The sequence below is a fragment of the Colias croceus genome, chromosome 25, assembly GCF_905220415.1.
Source record: "Colias croceus chromosome 25, ilColCroc2.1".
In the NCBI taxonomy this organism is placed as follows: domain Eukaryota; kingdom Metazoa; phylum Arthropoda; class Insecta; order Lepidoptera; family Pieridae; genus Colias; species Colias croceus.
In genome coordinates this window covers 7,729,551-7,749,898 of record NC_059561.1, presented here as the reverse complement: position 1 = coordinate 7,749,898, position 20,348 = coordinate 7,729,551, and the positions used below count along the sequence as shown (strand labels likewise).

At 32.8% G+C, this 20,348-nt stretch overlaps 1 protein-coding gene and 1 non-coding gene across 2 annotated transcripts in view; one reads left to right on the top strand and one right to left on the bottom strand.

Annotated features, from left to right (window-relative positions):
• Positions 1–13,127, bottom strand: part of LOC123703192 (retinal homeobox protein Rx1-like) — a 44,079-nt gene extending 30,952 nt beyond the window's left edge. The window contains exon 1 of the mRNA XM_045651115.1: positions 12,722–13,127. Within this exon, the coding sequence (XP_045507071.1) occupies positions 12,722–13,127 (406 nt within the window). The remainder of the gene's footprint in view (positions 1–12,721) is intronic.
• Positions 7,335–7,449, top strand: Trnal-caa. The gene is made up of 2 exons: positions 7,335–7,372; positions 7,405–7,449. It is a non-coding gene; the product is annotated as a tRNA-Leu (tRNA).
• Positions 13,128–20,348: the final 7,221 nt, after the last annotated feature.

Sequence of the window (20,348 nt, the reverse complement as noted above, 5' to 3'; positions counted from 1 at the left end):
AAATCACTACACAGTACAAATCAAAGTTACTTTCTCTGTCCCTATGTCCCATTGTATGCTTTAATCTTTCAAACTACGCAACGGATTTTGATGCGGTTTTTTTAATAGATAGAGTGATTCAAGAGGAAGGTTTTAGTATATACATAATTTATTAGGTTTAAGTCAAAGCTGGCGAAGCCGCGGGCGGTAAGCTAGCAATATTATAAATTATTAATATCCATATGCGACAAATAAGAATTTGAAGGCTTTTTATGAATCATAATATCATTTATTACGTAGGGCAGAAAAAAGAAGACAAGGAAGACACAATTTCTTCAATACATATTCATAAATAGAAAAATCCAACGCAAAACGCCTGTATAAAATCTTTCTGAAACTACTAGTTTAGTAGTCATCAAACATGTAAGGTAAATCTTTTACATAAAATAATCAAGAACACATCTTCACTGCAAACATACTACAAGTTTATTGACAACTAGGTTTACGCCCGCGGCTTCGCCCGCGCCGTCAAAGAAAAACCCGCATAGTTCCCGTTCCCGAGGGATTTCCGGGATAAAACCTATCCTATTTCCCGGGGTTAAAAGTATCCTATGTCCTTTCTCGGGTATCAAAATATCTCCATAAAAAGTTTCATGAAAATTGGTTCAGTAGTTTAGGCGTGATTGAGTAGCAGACAGACAGACAGACAGAGTTACTTTCGAATTTATAATATTAGTATGGATAATACAGTTAACGTTACTTCCTATCAAGTTATAATTGTAGGAAGTAACATTTCATAAATCACAATCCCTAGGTATAGCTTGCGTGAAGCCCCGGCGTTGATCGCCGATAACGCAGTCATTATCGTGTGTTCAAACTTCATGTTTGCAATACATGATTGTCTAATAAATTACTGGAAACTGATATTTATTGTAGTTCCTTTTTACTTCCGTTTTAGAAATCTATGGAAGAAAGATTTTAAGGTAGCGAAATGTTCTTTTAACAGAATAATATTATCTAATCACATACTGACAATTTAAAAGATCATCAAGATATTTTGGAAATGCATTCTGTCAAATTTTTTTCTATGTGGATCATATTTAAAAAGTTAAATTACATTTTATCATGAGTCTCCTAAAGTTGCCAAAATATTTTCTAAAATTAACAAAAAACAACGTGTAAATTAAAAACCCATCCAGTCATTTTGATTTGATAGTATCCATTAGATAAGGCATGTATTTAGTTTGAGCGCAACATTTTTGTGGATTTTCAAACTTTTCATTGTTCAACATTACCTAACTCGTAATTACATTAGGAAAATTAAAACAGGTTAAACCTAACGTTATATTATTATAGTCTTTAATTTCTTAAAGTCTAATACTGACCTACGTAAAAGTACGCGCTTATAGAAATCGAAGTGATAACATTGATTTAATTTTATACAGACTAGTCGAAAATAGACAGATTCTTAATAGCTGAACAAAATCACAGATTAAAAAACCCGTGTAATCTGTGTGTCGCAGGCGTGAGGCGTGTCAAGTGTTACTTCAATAGTGTTTAACTTCAGTCAATTAGTCGATGTCGCAATCGCTTATCTGGACTAAATAAGATTGTACAAACATTTTAATTCAATTCCGAGCTATCTCACCCAATGTCACTCGCAGCGACGATTAAGAAATCAAACGTACGGAAAACTTGTCAAAGATAGAGCCATCAAAATCCTGCTACCTTACAACCGTTTCGCTCTCTCTTAAGCTGAACGTAAAGCGTGAAAGAGACGGGTGTTTTCAAGCGGTAGAAAACAAATAAAAATATTATGGACGCATTAAGATGTTTTACACTTATCACGATACGATCTTGTCTTTTTTGTAATAATTATTGTTAATCTGGCAACAGCCGCAGCATTATGGGCATAATGGCTTGTTGTTTTTTCATCTGTACCCTAATCACGTGTCAGATTTGCCGTGCTGTGTATTAAGTTCTTCGTATTTAATCATTTTGAGTGCTGTTTAATTTTATTGCCTAATGGTAATAAGTAATAACAATGCAGCGATTCGATCATGCTTTTTACAATCAATCGTAATGATTTTTTTATTAATGTAAATTGGCGTTTTGAAATAGTAATTGCGTTTGTGTTTTAGGAGAGGCAACTTTCTAAAATTGATTCGTATTTGCATATTCAGAGATATGTTTCACAATTGATTTCGCTTGTCGAAGTACCTAGTACTTAGCTACTAGCTTTAAATACAGTAAACATAAATGTATAAGTAGGATTTGAACGAAAGGTAAGTAGATAAAAGCCCGTATTTTCATGGGCAGATACATTGCACATATTTTGTTAAACTCATCATTTTTTTCACAGGCACATTTACTTTTCATTAGACTACTGGGACATAGAGTTATTATTATTATTACCACCATTACGTAAGTATTTATAGTCTCTTATAGTAATAAAACTCAGACTCTTTCGGTTGTATTGCTTTTAGTGATTACCTCTTTATGATTTATCAGATATGCATCTGAATCATCTAATTAAGATGTTTTATAATTTCCAGAAACTATCCTATTTCCTATTTAACTATTACATCTATTGCAATAAGTACTCTGCACTACCCTCTTCGGCTCTTCACCACGAGAAAGAAATTAATAATCGCAATCAACGCAATAGCAAAGCAAACATTTGCACAACCGAGGGTAACCAATCAAAATCGATTCGAATCGAATAATCGGACAATAATCGAGAGGTTGATTAGTAAGGGGGAAGTCGATGCGGTGACAATCGATTTGCAATCGCTATTACGTCGCTATTCGATTACTGGCTGACCGCCGCCTGCCGTTTCCTAATGGACAGATAGATAAACGATTCACTATATTTGCTTTGTATTCGATTATTGGACGAGTATGAGGGAATTTCAATTATGTGAAAATTAATTGATGGTATTTTGTATTAATGTAGGTAATTAGGTAGGTATAGATTTGGATTGTGGATTGATATTATCTGTCTAAACGCTAAATCAGGTATACCTACAGTGTCAGTTTCATGAAATACATTTTATTTTAATCCGTCACAGCACACAGAATTCATCATATCTGGGTATTATTATCTACTAACAATAACAAGCTGCGCACCGCGGTAACACCCGCGTGTGTGAAAATGAGATTTTCCTGTAAAAAAATAAACTTTATTCAAGATAACTCTCTGAACATTTATGCAGTTTATTAATATACCTACATATGACACTTTCACATTCAAAAACTTTTACTTCAACACGGACATGACAATATTTCATTCCGCCATTTAAATGTAAATATTAAAACGATTTTTCATATAATTTACGTTTACATCTTTACGTTTTGCAGAAACGAACACAAGAGCGGTTCTAAAGACTATGGACGTTTTAACATCCAGTGGATATGTAAATTTTATACAATAGATATACATAATATTACATTATTATTATAATTTTTTTTAGTATCACGACCACAAATACCAAATTAAATTCGTACCTGAACCTCCTGTACTGTAAATTATCTACCTACCTATAATTATATTTTGATTGATTGTGATGAGATTTTATTTGTCCGTCGGAGTAATTCTCAGCTACATCTAAAGCAGTGTTTTAAATCAGATTTTGAACTAATTTGTGTGTTCAATTTTAATTTATGTAGGCATCATATTATAGGTATCTTACTTACGAAATAAGCGATAGCAAAGTCGACCCATTAAATTGAAATCTTAACGAGCAAAGCATGTAAAGTGAACAATACGTCATGAAGTTAAGAAGGCTAAATAGCAAAGTACTAATTAATACACATTTTATTATATCGCTCCCATAATTAACGAATTACTTGAACACGCGATGTTTTATAATCGAGTTACAGTCGTTTGGTTTCTGTTTGTTGTTTACTCTTTAATAACTGAAGAGTTTGTGGTATGGAATTTTAGTGTGAATGTCAAAGTAAGAGCATTTTATGTAAGTAAATATTAAAACTAAAACATTTTCTGCTGTGGGCACCTAACTCGATATAACATTTTATTTAAGCGACACAACCAACTTTTTTGTATCTTCTATCTGTATTTTATTTATATGAAAACTTTCGTATCATAAAATATAAAAGTAGGCGTTCGATAGCTCACTTTATCGAGAGTTAGGTATTAGGTTAATTTATATTAGGTCAATTTAACGCACAACAGGGTCAATTTGTAAATTAAAAATAATAATAAAATGCTTCCTTATATTATGTAATCACAATAATATGTTATGTAAATCTTCGATATATTTCCGGAAACATCCAGATCCTACTAATAGGTATTATAAATGCGAAACTTTGTGAGGATGTGTGTGTGTGTGTTTGTTACTCGTTTCAGGCAAATACTACTGAACCGATTACAATGTGATTTAGCACACACATAGAAGGTAACTTGGATTAACACATAGGATAGGTTTCATCCCGGAAAACCCACGGGATTGGGAACAATGCGGGTTTTTCTTTCAAAGTGCGGGCGAAGCCGCGGGCGGAAAGCTAGTATTATAAATGCGAAAGTTTGTGAGGATGTGTGTGTGTGTGTGTGTGTGTGTGTGTGTGTGTTTGTTACTCTTTCACGCAAATACTACTGAACCGATTACAATGAATTTTAGTTAAAGAGGATAACTTGGATAATGACACATAAGATAGGTTTCATCCCGGAAAACTCACGGGAACGGGAGCTATGCGGGTATTTTAAAAGCTAGTAGATAATAAAGATAGATAACTCAAGTACTTAGTTACTCATTTATTAAGTAAATAAAACAAGACTCAACCTATCAAATGAACGCGCAAAAATACATACTACGGACAGTTTAAAACTTTCTGCAATTAACATTTTAAAAGCATACATCAATTATTAACAATTAGCAAACATTAACCGTGCATATTTAAACGTTCAAGTTATTAATTATTTTCAATATAAACAATTATCGACCGGACGCGTCCGTCAACCGATGCGAAGTCTAGCAATTATTGGGCAACTGGTTTAAAATCATTAAGGCACATCAGATTTGTTGGTCGATCGATCGCTCGACTGGTTGGACAATTGGCTGTCACATTAGCGTTTTGAGGTAGATACTGCTTTCCGAATCGGTGGTAAATGTTAAAAATGTGAAATAAAGATTCGAAAGTGCTTCTAAAAGAATTCTAATTGAATAAATAAATGTTTGAGTTTGAGTTTGAAGGAGCGCTGGTTGGTGGATATACTCTCGATAGAAAGTAGTGTGGTTAACAATACTAAAGTCTCTTCCACGTATTTCACTTTAAATAAGATTTATTCGTCGTCCTGTACATCGATAACAATTACATCGTTTAAAAAAGCCGCGGGGGCCAGGAATGGTTGATATCTCCCAACTCCTAGGTACCAAATCAAAGATATTTATATGAGCGCAAGTACCTACAGTTCGCCGTCCGGTCAAGCAAGTACAATAATATTGTGTAATCGCGTTTCTTCCAACTTGGTTTCGATCAATTAATACGGTAAATTATAATATAATTATTACGGTAATTAAAAATTTACATGTAATACGGTTCTAACACTATTCGGTAATATTATATTGAAGTAAACTACGATAATTAATTGCAGGGATTGGGATCACTTTTATGACAGTATAACTCCGAAAGTACTGACTTTTAACCTTTGATGTAATACTAAGTTTTATTCGGTATAAAAATACCAATTCATTCATGAGTTTCTCACTTCTATTGAGAGGTGGGCCCACCATTACTCATTGTCCTTTCATAAATATACGATAAGTGGATTTTTGTGTAAGAGCCATCCACAGGAGCCATCTATTCATCGCGGCTTAAAATATATTATGTTAGAGTTAAAATTTAATAACCTGCAAATTATGTTACAAATTTTATGGGGCGGAAAATTCTTTGCTCTAGGCTACTGAACTAAAACTTAAATTTTATTTAATTATCTAAGTAACTTATTTCATTAACCACCTAATAAAATGCAAGGTTTAACATACGAATAATTTTTAAACTGTTTATTTTATTTCAAACATATTTATACTGAAACGATAATAATCTATCGAATGTATTCAACATTCATTTCATTTCATTAAAAACATAATTAGTTAATTAAAATTGCAGACCATTTATGAAGTCGTAGGTGAAAGAAAAAGCATTGAATTTAAGTAGTAGAGAAATAAAGAATTTTGTGGTATATTTTCTAGAAAAGAAAAGACTGAAATATCAGCAAGTTTGACCGATGCGGGGATTTTGGTTTGAACCTTTTCGGCCTCGCAAGTCGCAGTAAATCTCAACATTTTGATTTATATTCAAGCTACGCACCTATGTGTAGGTATACCTAATAGGTACCTATATAAAATACTAGCGGTCCGCCCCGGCTTCGCCCGTGGTACATATTTCGCAATAAAAGGTAGCCTACCTATGTTCTTTCTCAGGGTCTAAAGATTGTCTGTGCCAAATTTCATCAAAATCGGTCCAGTAGTTTATGAGCCTATTCATTACAATCAAACAAACAAACAAAGTTTTCCTCTTTATAATATTAGTGTAGATTAGTTACCATACTCTTCCGAAATGACTGGACCGATTCTCATGAAATTTTGTATACCTATTGGGTAGATCTGAGAAATCTTACAATATAATGATACAAGATTTTACTTCAGGAGTTTTCTTAGAAAATTCATTTTTGTATAAGTATATACCTAGGTACTTAACAAAAAATTAAATACAGGTCTATATTATTAATATAATATACCTAGGTAGGTATAAACCAGTATAGATAAAAAATAATTGGTAGGCTTACCTAAATAGTTTTTATTAATTTAAATAATAATGAATGATGAAGTAGGTACCTTCCAATAATGCTCTTTTTCTATAGGAAGAGTATTAAATCTACCTAGAGGTTACTTTTGTACATCTTTTAATATATTTTTTAATTTATTGTATAATTTTAGTTATTTTACAAAAATATTTGTACCTATCTGTCCTATTTTTCGTCAACTAGGTTTCCGCCCGCGTCTTCGCCCGGGCCTCGCTGCAGTTAAAGAAAAACCCGCATAGTTCCCGTTCTCGTGGGATTTCCGGGATTGCGTCATTTTCCCGGGATAAAAAGTAGCCTATGTCCTTTCATGTATCAAAATATCTCCATACCACATTTCATAAAAATTGGTTCAGTAGTTTAGGCGTGATTGAGTAACAGACAGACAGACAGAGTAACTTTTAGTATGGACAACAAAATTAAAATAAACAATGAATAATTATAGGTACCAACTACCAACTGTTCAAACTGTTTCATGAAAATAATGAGTATAAATAACAATCAATCGATAATTTCAGCATGTCTCGTATCTGTCAGGATGGCCGAGCGGTCTAAGGCGCCAGACTCAAGGGAAACCTTACCTGCTGAGCAGGTCTGAGCTGTTCTGGTCCTCTCTGAGGGCGTGGGTTCGAATCCCACTTCTGACAAAACTTTTTGACTTTTTTATTTCAAGGATCTTGTATAATGAATTTAATTTTTTTTTTCTGTAGTTGGTAGAGTTTAATTTTTTTTTTCATGTTTCAATATTTACTTTTGTTTATAAATGATTGTCCTTACCTACCCACATAATGAGTAGTATTTTTTTATTAGATATTAATTTCCAACCTATGGCTTACCTACCTCGCGTATAAATAAATAAAATAAATAAAGAAGTATAAGAAATTATCTTTACCTAGGTAAAGGCGATTAAATGAGAGTCTATCTCTGAGCCAAATTTCATCAAAACCTAATCAGCCGTTTTGGTGACAAAATAAATATCAATAAACATAAAATCCAGGTCACAAAATAACACCAATTGTTTTTATAATTTTATTAAACTCTTGTTTTCCATAATAATCGGGACAAGAGCCGTTTTGGATAAACTGAAGTCTGTAGGTATATCAAGCTAAAGCACCCCGAACCGAAAGTGTAATTTATCATGTAACATGGAATACTATCGATAGATATAATAATTGTTGTAATTAAATCTACTAATTGTGTCGTTCAGAAAAAAAATATATTCTAAGTCACCCTACTTCCTACCATCCTACTTCATATTATAAAGTTTGTGAGGATGGATGTGTATGTGTACGTTTGTTACTCTTTCACGCAAACACTACTGAACCGCTTACAGTGAAATTTAGTACACTTATAGAGGGTAACTTGGATTAAGAGCGCTTATTCAATTTAACGCAAGTCAAAATCTCCGCGATCTATTACGATAGATCGCGGCTTGCGCTATCCTTTTACTATGAACAGCATAGGTCCACAGGAGAGCGCCGAGCAACATGTCCTCTCTCTGGGAAGGCTCGCTGCCGACCACAGCTGCCGACTGATTTTAATCGGGTCGCGCGCAGTGTTTTATAGTACTTTAAAAAAAATTGTAGAAAAATAATAGAGGTACCTTAGTTGATTTTTTAAATTTTATCTTATAAGTAATACGTTCTTTTATTGCAATATGTATAAATTATATTCAACTAAGTCAAATATCTTGGTGAAAATAATCATTTTGTCGAGTATAATTTCTAAAAAAATTCACATTGTTCGGATTTTAATTTCGTAAGTTAGGAGTCCAAATTAAAAAAATCTTTTAACTAACTATTTTAATAAGGATTTTTGCAGTTAGTTAAAAAAAAATGTGTGTTAGATCTGTCAGCAATTTCAGATATTTTTAGCTTCGAAATTGACACTAAAAGTGAAATCAAGTAATCATCGGCTCAGTTATCTTGATGGTATTCACAAATACTGTATTAATTGAAAAAAACTCTTAACTAACTATATAGACAATAAAATTCCCTAAAATTATTAGTAATTCATATGTTTGTAAGATAAGTGGTTGATGGACAATCTGGTTTGAAAAATCACATATTTGAGCCAAACAGCGCACGGACCGCGTACACGGCCTTAACATACATATGATAGTTTTTATAGGCGAAGAGTCATTAGTATGCGGGTTTTTTTTAGAAAACGCGGGCAAAGCCGCGGGCGGAAAGCTAGTATTATATAATTTATTATTTAACTAAAATTGAATAAACAATCAATTTATTTCTCCCATTAAAATATTTAATTTATGTAACGTTTTGTTTGAAAAATTACACACAACAAAAAAATCTAAATTAATTATTTAGCAACTTGATGACGTAAATTAAAAAGTAACATAAAGCTGAATAAAATTTCTTAATTGTCTATTCTATTTACTCATATTATTTTTTCAGCAAAATTGATCTAAAATTATTTTTTCAGTTTCATATACTTACCGACACTACGTAACTTAAGTAAGTAGGTACACAACTACATACCTACAAAAATCAAAAGTAGCCTGTAGGTAGGTATAGAAAGAAGTTCTCGTAAGGAATATAATTCATTTATTGATTAGGAATACCTACAACCGATTAAATGTAATTAAGTTTCACGTTAGTTTATATAGGTACCTACTCATAATCTGTGCTCATAATATTATTAAGCTGAATAGTTTGTTTGTTTAAACGCGTTAATCTCAAGAACTACTGGTCCGATTAGCAAAATTATTTCGGTGTTAGATAGCCCATTTATCAAGGAAGGCGCTAAGGCGCTATCATCACGCTAAGACGCACAACAGGAGCAAAGCAATGCGGGTAAAACCGCGGGGCACAGCTAGTGGGTAACAACTTAAAGCTTCAATAACAAGCTTTTCGTTTTTAAAATTATAATTTACAGTCGACGAAAAAAATCTTATTCCTCATCACATTTTTAGTTTTTGATCCATCCGCCTCCTCATTTACACATCAAATTCAAAACTTAAACATTAATTACTCAATAAGACTTCTTCTAGACGCACTTTTGAATCGCCATAACATTAACATTTACCACCGTTTCGGAATGCAGTTTTATCTAGGTATCTATAGAGAAGAACCGTAATAATTAAATTATTAAATATTTCAATTTCAATTCCATCCAACATAAACCTATATAACCTTCATACAAAAAATGTCTTCTATTCTAGCGCAAATCATTTACCAATTTTTATTAATAAAATTATTTTTTACTCTCATTAATCAAAACCTATGCAGCATTAAAAATAATTTGACATCAATGTAGGTTTGAACAACTACATAGGTATATTTATTTATTTATCAACACGTTATATTATATACCGACTTGGGTTTACATGTTAATATTAAATTAGTAGGCTGTATTGTCCTATCCTATCTTACTAATATTATAAATGCGAAAGTTTGTGAGGATGGATGTATTTGTAGGCAACGCAAATGCTACTGAACCGATTACAATGAAATTTAGCATACTTATAGAACATACTTGGATTAACACATAGGATAGGTTTTATTCCGGAAATCCCGCGGGAACGGAAACTATACTATTTTTCTGTGAAAACGAGAGCAAAGCTGCGGAAAGCTAGTAGGTATATTTGAAAAATAATAATATAGTTATTTTCACTAGTAATGTAAGATACTAATAATAATTGTTGTAACGATAGTTTATATTCCATAAAAATTACCTACCTATTGTTATTAATATTGATTAATATTAATATTGATATTGATACCTTAAATTGTTGTCATCATCATCTATCATCTATTAATTAAAAATTATTATTCTTTTAATAATAAAAATAACTTTGTAAAAAACATTTTGTATTGTACTCTTAAGAAATAGCTCTGTATAATTGGCGCATGCTGTGTTAACCTCTAATTATTGTTTGTTACTTTATCGCAAGAACTATATGTTATGTAATAATAATTATACTAAAGAATCATTGTAAACAAATGTTGGTTAACCAAATAAATAAATAAATAAATAAATTCTATCAATATCACAGAATATATAATAGGTACCTACATAGTAGGTACTACGTATAAATATATTATATTAATTTTATCTTTGAGCTCTAAGGTACATACATGATAGTTATGTTGTTAAATAATTGAGCATTATTTATTTTTATATTCTGAGATATTATAGTGATTAAAGAGGAAGGTACCTATATATATGTATAATTTATTACGTTTTAAACGAAGCGGGCGAAGCCACGGGTCGAAAGCTAGTTTTTCTATAAAGTAGATGTTCCTTCCTGCTTTCAAATTATTGTTAAATCAATAAAAAGTTATCTAAATGGTTTTCTTATTGTTTAAGATTAATTATAATGATTTTTATCACTCATAAAAGTTGCTACTCAAATTATACGCACGCTAATTTCTCATTAATTTGTTTTTCTCTTATCTTTCAAATTTTTCTTATCACTCCGAGAATACATACTTAAATTTTTGAGTTTAAATTATATTTACATTAATTATAATATGCGAAACACGGTTCTACACATAATAATTTAGGTAGGTGTAGGTATACCAAAACCGTAAAGATGGTAGAGTTTCTAACTTTATGTTTGTACGGGTAATTTTTGAAAGCACTGATCCGATCACGAAAATTCATTCACTATCAGAAAGCTACACTATTCATGGATAACATAGGCCATTATTTTTGAAGTTGGGTCAAGCGAGTAGTCGGTTATAAATTATAATGTTTGCACAAAATAAACACTGTGAAAACTCTACCGCTCTCTTATTGCAAACGTTCTTAATATCAATAGATTTAAGTAATATTCGAAAGTTTAATGTTTTTAAATAGAGCTTACAGTGTTCAGAAGTGACATAACTCATTTATTTTAAAGTCGGGTACCTAAAGTCCCAAATTATAAGTATTTTCACGAAATAAACATGGTTGGATGAAAAAGCTGTACCGGTAGATATCTTATAGCAACAAACGATGGTTTGAATATCAAAAGAATTAAGGCCGTGTACGCGGTCCGTGCGCTGTTTGGCTCAAATATGTGATTTTTCAAACCAGATTGTCCATCAACCACTTATCTTACAAACATATGAATTACTAATAATTTTAGGAAATTTTATTGTCTATATAGTTAGTTAAGAGTTTTTATCAATTAATACAGTATTTGTGAATACCATCAAGATAACTGAGCCGATGATTACTTGATTTCGCTTTTAGTGTCAATTTCGAAGCTAAAAATATCTGAAATCGCTGACAGATCTAACACACAATTTTTTTTAACTAACTGCAAAAATCCTTATTAAAATAGTTAGTTAAAAGATTTTTTTATTTTGGACTCCTAACTTACGAAATTAAAATCCGAACAATGTGAATTTTTTTAGAAATTATAGTCGACAAAATGATTATTTTCACCAAGATATTTGACTTAGTTTAATATAATTTTTACATATTGCAATAAAAGAACGTCTTACTTATAAGATAAAATTTAAAAAATCAACTAAGGTACCTCTATTATTTTTCTACAATTTTTTTTAAAGTACTATAAAACACTGCGCGCGACCCGATTAAAATCAGTCGGCAGCGAGCCTTTCCAGAGAGAGGACATGTTGCTCGGCGCTCTCCTGTGGACTTATGCTGTTCATAGTAAAAGGATAGCGCAAGCCGCGATCTATCGTAATAGATCGCGGAGATTTTGACTTGCGTTAAATTGAATAAGCCCTCTTAAACAACTATACGAGAAAGTTTGATGCAGTTAAATAGAGCGTTAACTATTCAGTATTCAGAAGAGACAGAATTTTTTTGAAATCAAAGAAGAAGAAACATTTTTATAACTCTACTAGTTCTTATTGCGACTAACGATGTTCCTAATATCAACCGACTTTAAGAACTATACGGAATAGTTTGATATGGTTAATTTGAGTTATATCGGTAACTCACCAGCACTCTCGATGGCCCCAGGCGACACGGGCACGGGTTCACAATCCCTCTCTCTCTCCTCTCGTCTCTGCTCGAACTCACTCACTCGCTGTCTCCCCGCGTTCAGTCCCAGTATCGCGTCTATCGTGTGCCGCGGCCCCTGACTAACACTGGCCACTTGCGTCAACCCTAACCGAGACTTGACCGCGTCGAAGCTCTGGTTGAGGTGCATCTGCTGCGCGTGAAAGAACATGCCCATGCGGTTGAGCGTCTCCAGGTTCTGCTGATGCTGCGACATGGACAGGCCCTGGTCCGTCACGTTCACGGAGGAGGCTGAGTGCGGGCTGCTCATGTGCGAGCGCGGGCTGGTGCTGTCGGCGCGCTCCGGCGTCTGCGAGCCGTAGAAGCGGTCGTCGGACACGTCCATGCTGCGCGGCGGTCGGAGTGAGACTGACGCCGCGGCGCTCAGGCTCCGAGGGGCGGAGTTAGCCCGGGGGCGAAATTGCCCATTGAAAGTGCGAATTTGGGGTCGCGAAGTGATTTTGTTTGGGAAGGCGCGAGTATTAGCATTTTCCCCTTCGTTCCTCGCGGTATTCGAGCGTTCAATAGTGTTTTTCACCTCTGATTGGGTCGATTGTGAGACGCGTTAGTTCTTTGAACTGTTTAAGATTAGTTTCGGGTACAATACGGTGGAATTATTCTTTCGACGCCGTTTGTGTCGGCTCGTTTGCTTTGTTGTTAGGGTTTAATTAGAGGTTTTGTACTTCGGTTATTGAAAGTGGAGTGTGAAAATTTATTTCTGCCTTTAGGGGTCAGTTAAGATGAACATATTAATTCTCAGTAATTATAACTGGAGAATAAATTGGTAACCCAAAATAAACAAAAAACGTTGTATTGCTGATAAACTTTGTATTTTCTCATAATGAGGCAGGGTCAAGTGCGAGTGAGCAAACACCCGGACAACTGTCTGTTAGCACACCAATTTAACCAAATCGGTTAACCGGTAACCCAACAATAACAGCTTACAATCACCGCTTCAATACAACCTTTCAACTCCACTTATTGTTTCAAATTAAGCTCTACACCATGAGAATAAAGTTTTGAATTCAACGGAATAAAGAAAGGAGATGCTACCTTCGAAAGTTGCTATACTGAAGTGGATGATATATCTGTCTCGTATTTACCTAGTTCCGTCTCTATCACTCTCATCTCAGTGTAGCGACGGTTGCTAGGGGGCGTGGTCTGGTGACGTCACGTACCGTTCGACCAATGGCTGGCGCGTATTTTTTGTAAGTCGCTCTTTTGTTAGCGTTTCTTTGTCGCGGGCGCTAGGGTGACTTCTACTAGTTGGACGAAATAATATTAGCTCTTGACGGTTTTTTTTTAATTGTTCGCGTCATTAGTAGCTCGTTATCTCGGGACAGGTTACTGAACAAATTGGTTTACGAAATTGTATTAACTTTATTATAAGCGAAATTGTTTTCGGAGATTATGTTTTTATTGAGTTACAGTTTTTTGTTTTACTTTTTGATACTTGGGTTTGATGGGCATTTTATAGACTGATAATAATGGTATTAGGAATAGATATATATAAACTTGAATATTGATTAAATTAAGTTATCTCTAAAATGTAGAGCTGCTGTACAATCCACTTTAGAACAAGAGACATACTTTGTTTCAAATCGTTACAATAGATACCTTCCTTTCTTATTAACTAACAAGGTATGCTTAACGATAATTTAAAAAATCAGTATACCTACCTACCTACTAACTATTATCAGGGTATAAATTTTTAAATAAATACTCTCACACATTCATCTATAATATAAAAATGAATCCTAAAATGTGTTGGTAAGCGCATAACTTTAGAACAGCTGAACCGATTTCTTTAATTACTTTTTTTTATTATATTCCTTGAAGTACGAGGATGGTTTTTATGTAGAGAAAACGTGAATATGTACCACGGGCGAAGCCGGGGCGGACCACTAGTATACAATAAATCTAAGTCAGTAGATAGATACTCTGTACAACTCATCTCATTAACCGATTTTGAATAAGTTTGAGTTGCAGATGACTGAAGAAGGTACCTATATTTTATATTTGTTAGGTAATTATTTTAATACAGGCTATGGCCTTACCTACATACAGATGAAAAGTACGTTTAAAGTTAGTATGAAAGCGATTCCAGGACGAGTAGCAAGCTTATCATTATTTTTAAATGTGGGAAATAAATATTTATTAAAAAGCAATAGGTAACTACATTCGTTTGGCAAAATAATTTTATTTTATTCTGAACTTTTACGTTAATTACCTAGTTACAATTTAACTACTTTCTATTCGTTGGAAAATTTATAATGTTATTTTTAGGTAAAACTTCGCTTGAATAATTCATATAAATTTTCATTTTGAAATTCCCGTGATAATTGAATATGCAGCAAATAGATTGATGATTGAAAACACAAAAAGCAAACAGATTAAATCTGCGTCCAAAAGCAATAAAACTATTACTTCATTACTTCGCTGTTTCAATGAAAACATGGAGCCTGTCCTAATTTGTAAACGTAATATAAAATGTTATTTGCGGTTAGTTGAATTCCAAACTTGATAAATAAATAAATGTTACATTCCTTTTTTTATTATGAATTTGGAATAATAAATTCTGAAAAAAAATCTACAACAGTGAACTTAGCTTGTTAAAGTTTTCAGTAAGTGTTAAATTAAAAACTTTTTAATACTTAATTATTTGTTTTAAAAAGTCAAGTAGGTACCTATTTGTTTTTCAAGTAATAGTTAGATCTGGAAGTACAAACTTATATACTATTCCGCATTATTTTCAAATCTTCATCACGTGCCTGTACCTACCTATTTGTTCTCAGTTCTCAGTGCACGTCTTTCAACGTTTTGGCTCTTGCCGGTTCCGAGCGCTTTTATTTATTGCCTGATAATATGAATAAGAAATCAACTTATCACCTACTTTAGAAGTCTTTATTTTTTTCGTCGAAATATCTTCCTATAAACAGTCTATGATATATAAAAGAGCTAGATACGTTACCCGCTCTCTATTTTGGCAAGAAAAAACTCAGGTAAGTGCCCGAGTTTCACTTAGTCACGCACCATTCAGCGTCGTGGCTGGACGTTCTTTTTGTATTTTAATCGGCAGTTGTTATTACGAAGTACATGAGTGAGACATGTATTATGTCTCGTGCGTGAGAGTGAAAGAGAGAACAACTGTATTGGTGATAATGCGTTAGTAAGTAGGTATGTATTAATTACGCTGTTTTTTAGTGCAATGATGTTGGCGTATGCCGCGTCTACTAGTATAATAAGTCATTGTAAACAGTGTTATATTTTATCATTACGATTAATTGCAAGTAATAACGAGGAACAGAAGTGGTTCACTCATTGAATATTTAAAGCAGCTCTCAGCTTATTACTTTCACGCGAACTATTGATTTTAATTATTTTGTTGCGCCGCTTTTTCATGAAAATGTTAATTTTTCAAATGGATTCGCTCGTTACATGTCGATTTAATTCCATTTTCCGCAATTTTCACATATATTTTATTCAGTTTTACGTTCATTTGCATTTAATTGCTGTACAGTGGTTTTTATTGATTGCTTATATTTTTTAATGCATTTTCCAATGTTTTCAGTGGTAAATTTTTAAACCTTAAATCGGTACCTATATATCCTTTTTATGGATGTGAATAGGAACAGGAGTTTTCAATCACGCCCTGGAAACATTTGAATCTTTTATTATCTACATACATAATAACAATTAACATGTAGCTATAATAAAAGATTTTCATGTCCGAGCGAACCATGAATTCAAAGTCATATCTTCTACGTAGGTACATATTCATAAGTAGGTCCTTACTTCCCGCAAATATTTATATTTTATATAATTTTTACTACATTAGATATTATATAGATAGCAAGAGAACGAAACTTTAGTAATGGACATAATAAAGAAATATAAATTATTCAATTTGATCATGCTAAGAATAACGACTTAAACATTAACTTGAAGTTTCTTTCAATCAAGTATAGCTTGTATATAAGCTGATATTGCCATCAAACACCTCCAACAAAACATACGAAAATAATATTGAAAATAAAAAATACAGGCGTCGCCGCAGTACAAACTAGAGAAGATTGATAAAATAACACTCGTTTTGTTGTAATAACGCGAATTCAGTTTACATCGCAGATTGAGTGGAGCCTCCGCGGCATTATTTCAGCTAGTGATGTGAAACGTTTATTTAATTAAATATTTTATATTTATCAAATATTTATACTTAAAGTCTTACTTAAAGTTAATATGTTTACAGTTTAGGATATTATGGTATGATTGTGTTTAACAAGGTAATTTCAGATACCTACCTACTTAGTACTTACAGCTTCAATTTGAAAAAATGAGAAATGGCTGACTTTATTTTTTTTTCCATTTCATTGATTCATCTTATGTTATTTTTTTTTTATTTAGAAGGTACTTATTTATAATTCAAGAAAAACTTTTACATGCTTTAACTTTCATAACACGTAAAACGTCCTTGTTCGATTTTATTTGGAATTTTTATTATGATGATGACGCTTATGAAAAATTATTCGTGTCCCTGAAGACAAGATATTTACAATTTTTAGTGTAATACATTAAAGAAATCGTATTTATTAAAGTAATCGCTATAAGTTTTCGCCGCAGAAAAAGCTTATAAAAAAAAAATTATTGACAATTTTCATCGACACATCCTCTCCCTATCCTTCCAGTCGCTAGTCGACCCAATAATTGTTGAATGAGGCTGCATTAAAGCACCAATTAATCGACATTGATTGGTTTTCACATCCCCCCGCAGTGTGGGGGGTGGGGAGGAGGGGGGGGAGCTCGCTCCGACATAATTGAGAACATTACAGTAATTAATTGTTGCGTCTGTTAATTAAATACTAGACTGATAGAGATTTTGAATCTGTGGAACTGTGTGTCAAATTTAATTATGTTCTAGTTCAGTAAAAGTTTGTATGTTGTGTTGTGTGTATGCGATATCAATTAATTTGAACTGATAATTAAGTGATTAATTAACTAGGTAGTTTTATCGATATTACAGACTCTTCTCAGTAATCAATGTTAAAAGTTGACTAAAGTTCTATTTATACCCCCCTAACTCGCTAGATTAGCTTGAAGCTTTTAAAGTTACTGTCTTACACTATCCCGTCTTGCACAGAAATTACAATACATAGTGCTTTAGTAACTATAGTTACCTATGGCTATTGCCATTTCATCTTATTTAATTTTTGTTCCCAAACAAAAAAACACTGAATCAAATGGAATTTCATTATTTCACACACATAATAAAGCCTTATTTAAAAGTTGAAACACAATAGGTTAATTAGATTTTCAGGTTACAAATTGAGGTTACCTATGTATCAAATTGTTTTGGCAATAAACGTACATTCATTCATTTAAAACCATTACTCCTAATAAGCTAACCTTATAATTAATTCTTTTATCTCAACTTGCCATTAATCTCCACTTTAAAACAAGCGTTATCCCATATCGAGATGTATCAGACAATGTAATAAAAAGTGGGAGTGGTTGTGTGGGGGGTGGTGTGTGCGGGGAGAGGGAGGGAGAGGGGGAGGGGGGGATGAACCCTTGAGTTAATTAATAACTCGGTCGCCGCACAGCTATTAATGTCGGACTCTGCGGGCGGCTGTGATGTGACCAGCTACTTGATTTTTATAAAACTTTTAAGACTTAAAAAATCTTTAAAGTTTAAAGTTTCATCAAAATCGAGGCTTTTTTCTATCGTATTAATTTCACTCCTAGCTGTTACCAGTTTTTATTTACATTTGCAAATATAGTAATAAGTATACGGTGCTCTTCTCTATTGTAAATTTACATAACATAACACAACAACATAAGATGTTTGTTGCCTGGATTCATCCAGTTGCAACGAAACGGCCTTGCGGTTAAAACGAAAATCATACAATTAATTTAGAATTAGTGCCTACTTATCATTTATAAATGATGAATGAGGAATATATTCCTGTTTTGGCTCAATTTTATTATTTTTAATTTATATCTCAGCGATGAGGTCAAAACTGTATTCTGTAGAATAAAAATTAATTGATGAAAGGAGAATATTATTAAGTTTTACGGTAAAGATTAACCGGCATTACTTTTAAAATGTTCAGACATTTTATTTCATAACGATGATGAAACATAGCTACCTCAGAAATTTTGCTTTAAAAGAGCAACTATGGGGTTTCTTGCCGATCCTTCTCCATAGATACTGCTTTCCAAACCGATGGTAAATGGTAAATGACGATTCACGCTTCTAGAAGCCTTATTGAATTTAAGCTTGAAGAAATAAAAGAACTATCATTAATTTAACTTTTGTGTTATTTAATAAACATCATGATATAGTGATCTATCAACGCACAGCCCAAACCACTGGACGGATCGGGCTGAAATTTGGCATGCAGGTAGATGTTAGGACGGAGGCGTCCCCTAAGAAAGGATTTTGATCAATTCTACCCCCAAGGGGATAAAATAGGGGATGAAAATTTGTATCATGTTTATTTATCTTTTCCACGCAGGCGAAGCTGCGGGCAATAGCTAGTTCTTTCTATATTCCCATTAATCCCAGATGTCCCAAACGCATAGCCACCCTGGGACACCTGCGCCTGGCGTGCTTTGATCATTGAATTATCCTCATTTCTCTTGTCCGCTGATTGTTGCCGAAGAGTTAAAAGACATTATTATATCTAATTACTTTATTGATTTCAATATTATGTTGTATAAAAGGCAAATACAAATTTTTTTATGTACCTATCTCAGGATTAAGGGCTAAATTTTAGGCTAGTCTTATTTTAAAATAAAAAAATGATGTGTTTACATTTATACTAAATTACGAATACCCATAGGTTGAACCATCATATTATTTTTATTAAATTTGACTTTACAATCTACACAAGGATTTAGATTTTCGGAAGTAGATACCTACTTATGTGTATTATTAAAAATGAAACCAACTAAAAATAAAAGTTAAGATTCACAATTTACAAAAAACGTGAAAAAAAATCACCAACGTCATTTAAAATAACTATTCAAGAGCACTTCGATGTGTATCTTGTGATTATAGAAAGTGGTTTGTCATAGATTCATATCAATTTTAGCAAAATGCTGCCAATTTGTGATCTGATAAAGACGGTCCTATAATTTGCGGCACGAGGCATTTTGTATACTACTAACTAATAAGTAATAATTATTGTAGAAAAAGGCCTTTAGTAAAGAAGCTTCTAGTTTTTAGTATAGCCTCTGGTATAGCATCGATTAATTTTAGTAACTGTATTGAATTCTGATGTAATATGAAAGATATTCCGAAACTCGATTTTCCTAACGTCAATTAAGTTTGTGAAAAACTTAACTTAATCAAACGGTATTTAATTTTTATCTAGTTATAACCTCTATAGTTTAACGCCTTAGTTTAACGCATAAAAAAGGACAGAAAATCACAATGAGAATGTTACCTACTTTATATTATTATGTTCGTTAATAATTGGGTTTGCATGAAAATTAAAACTGATAATAAGTAATTTGAAAATCTTCCAAAATGTCAACTGGGACGAAATGTTAGTTAACAATATGG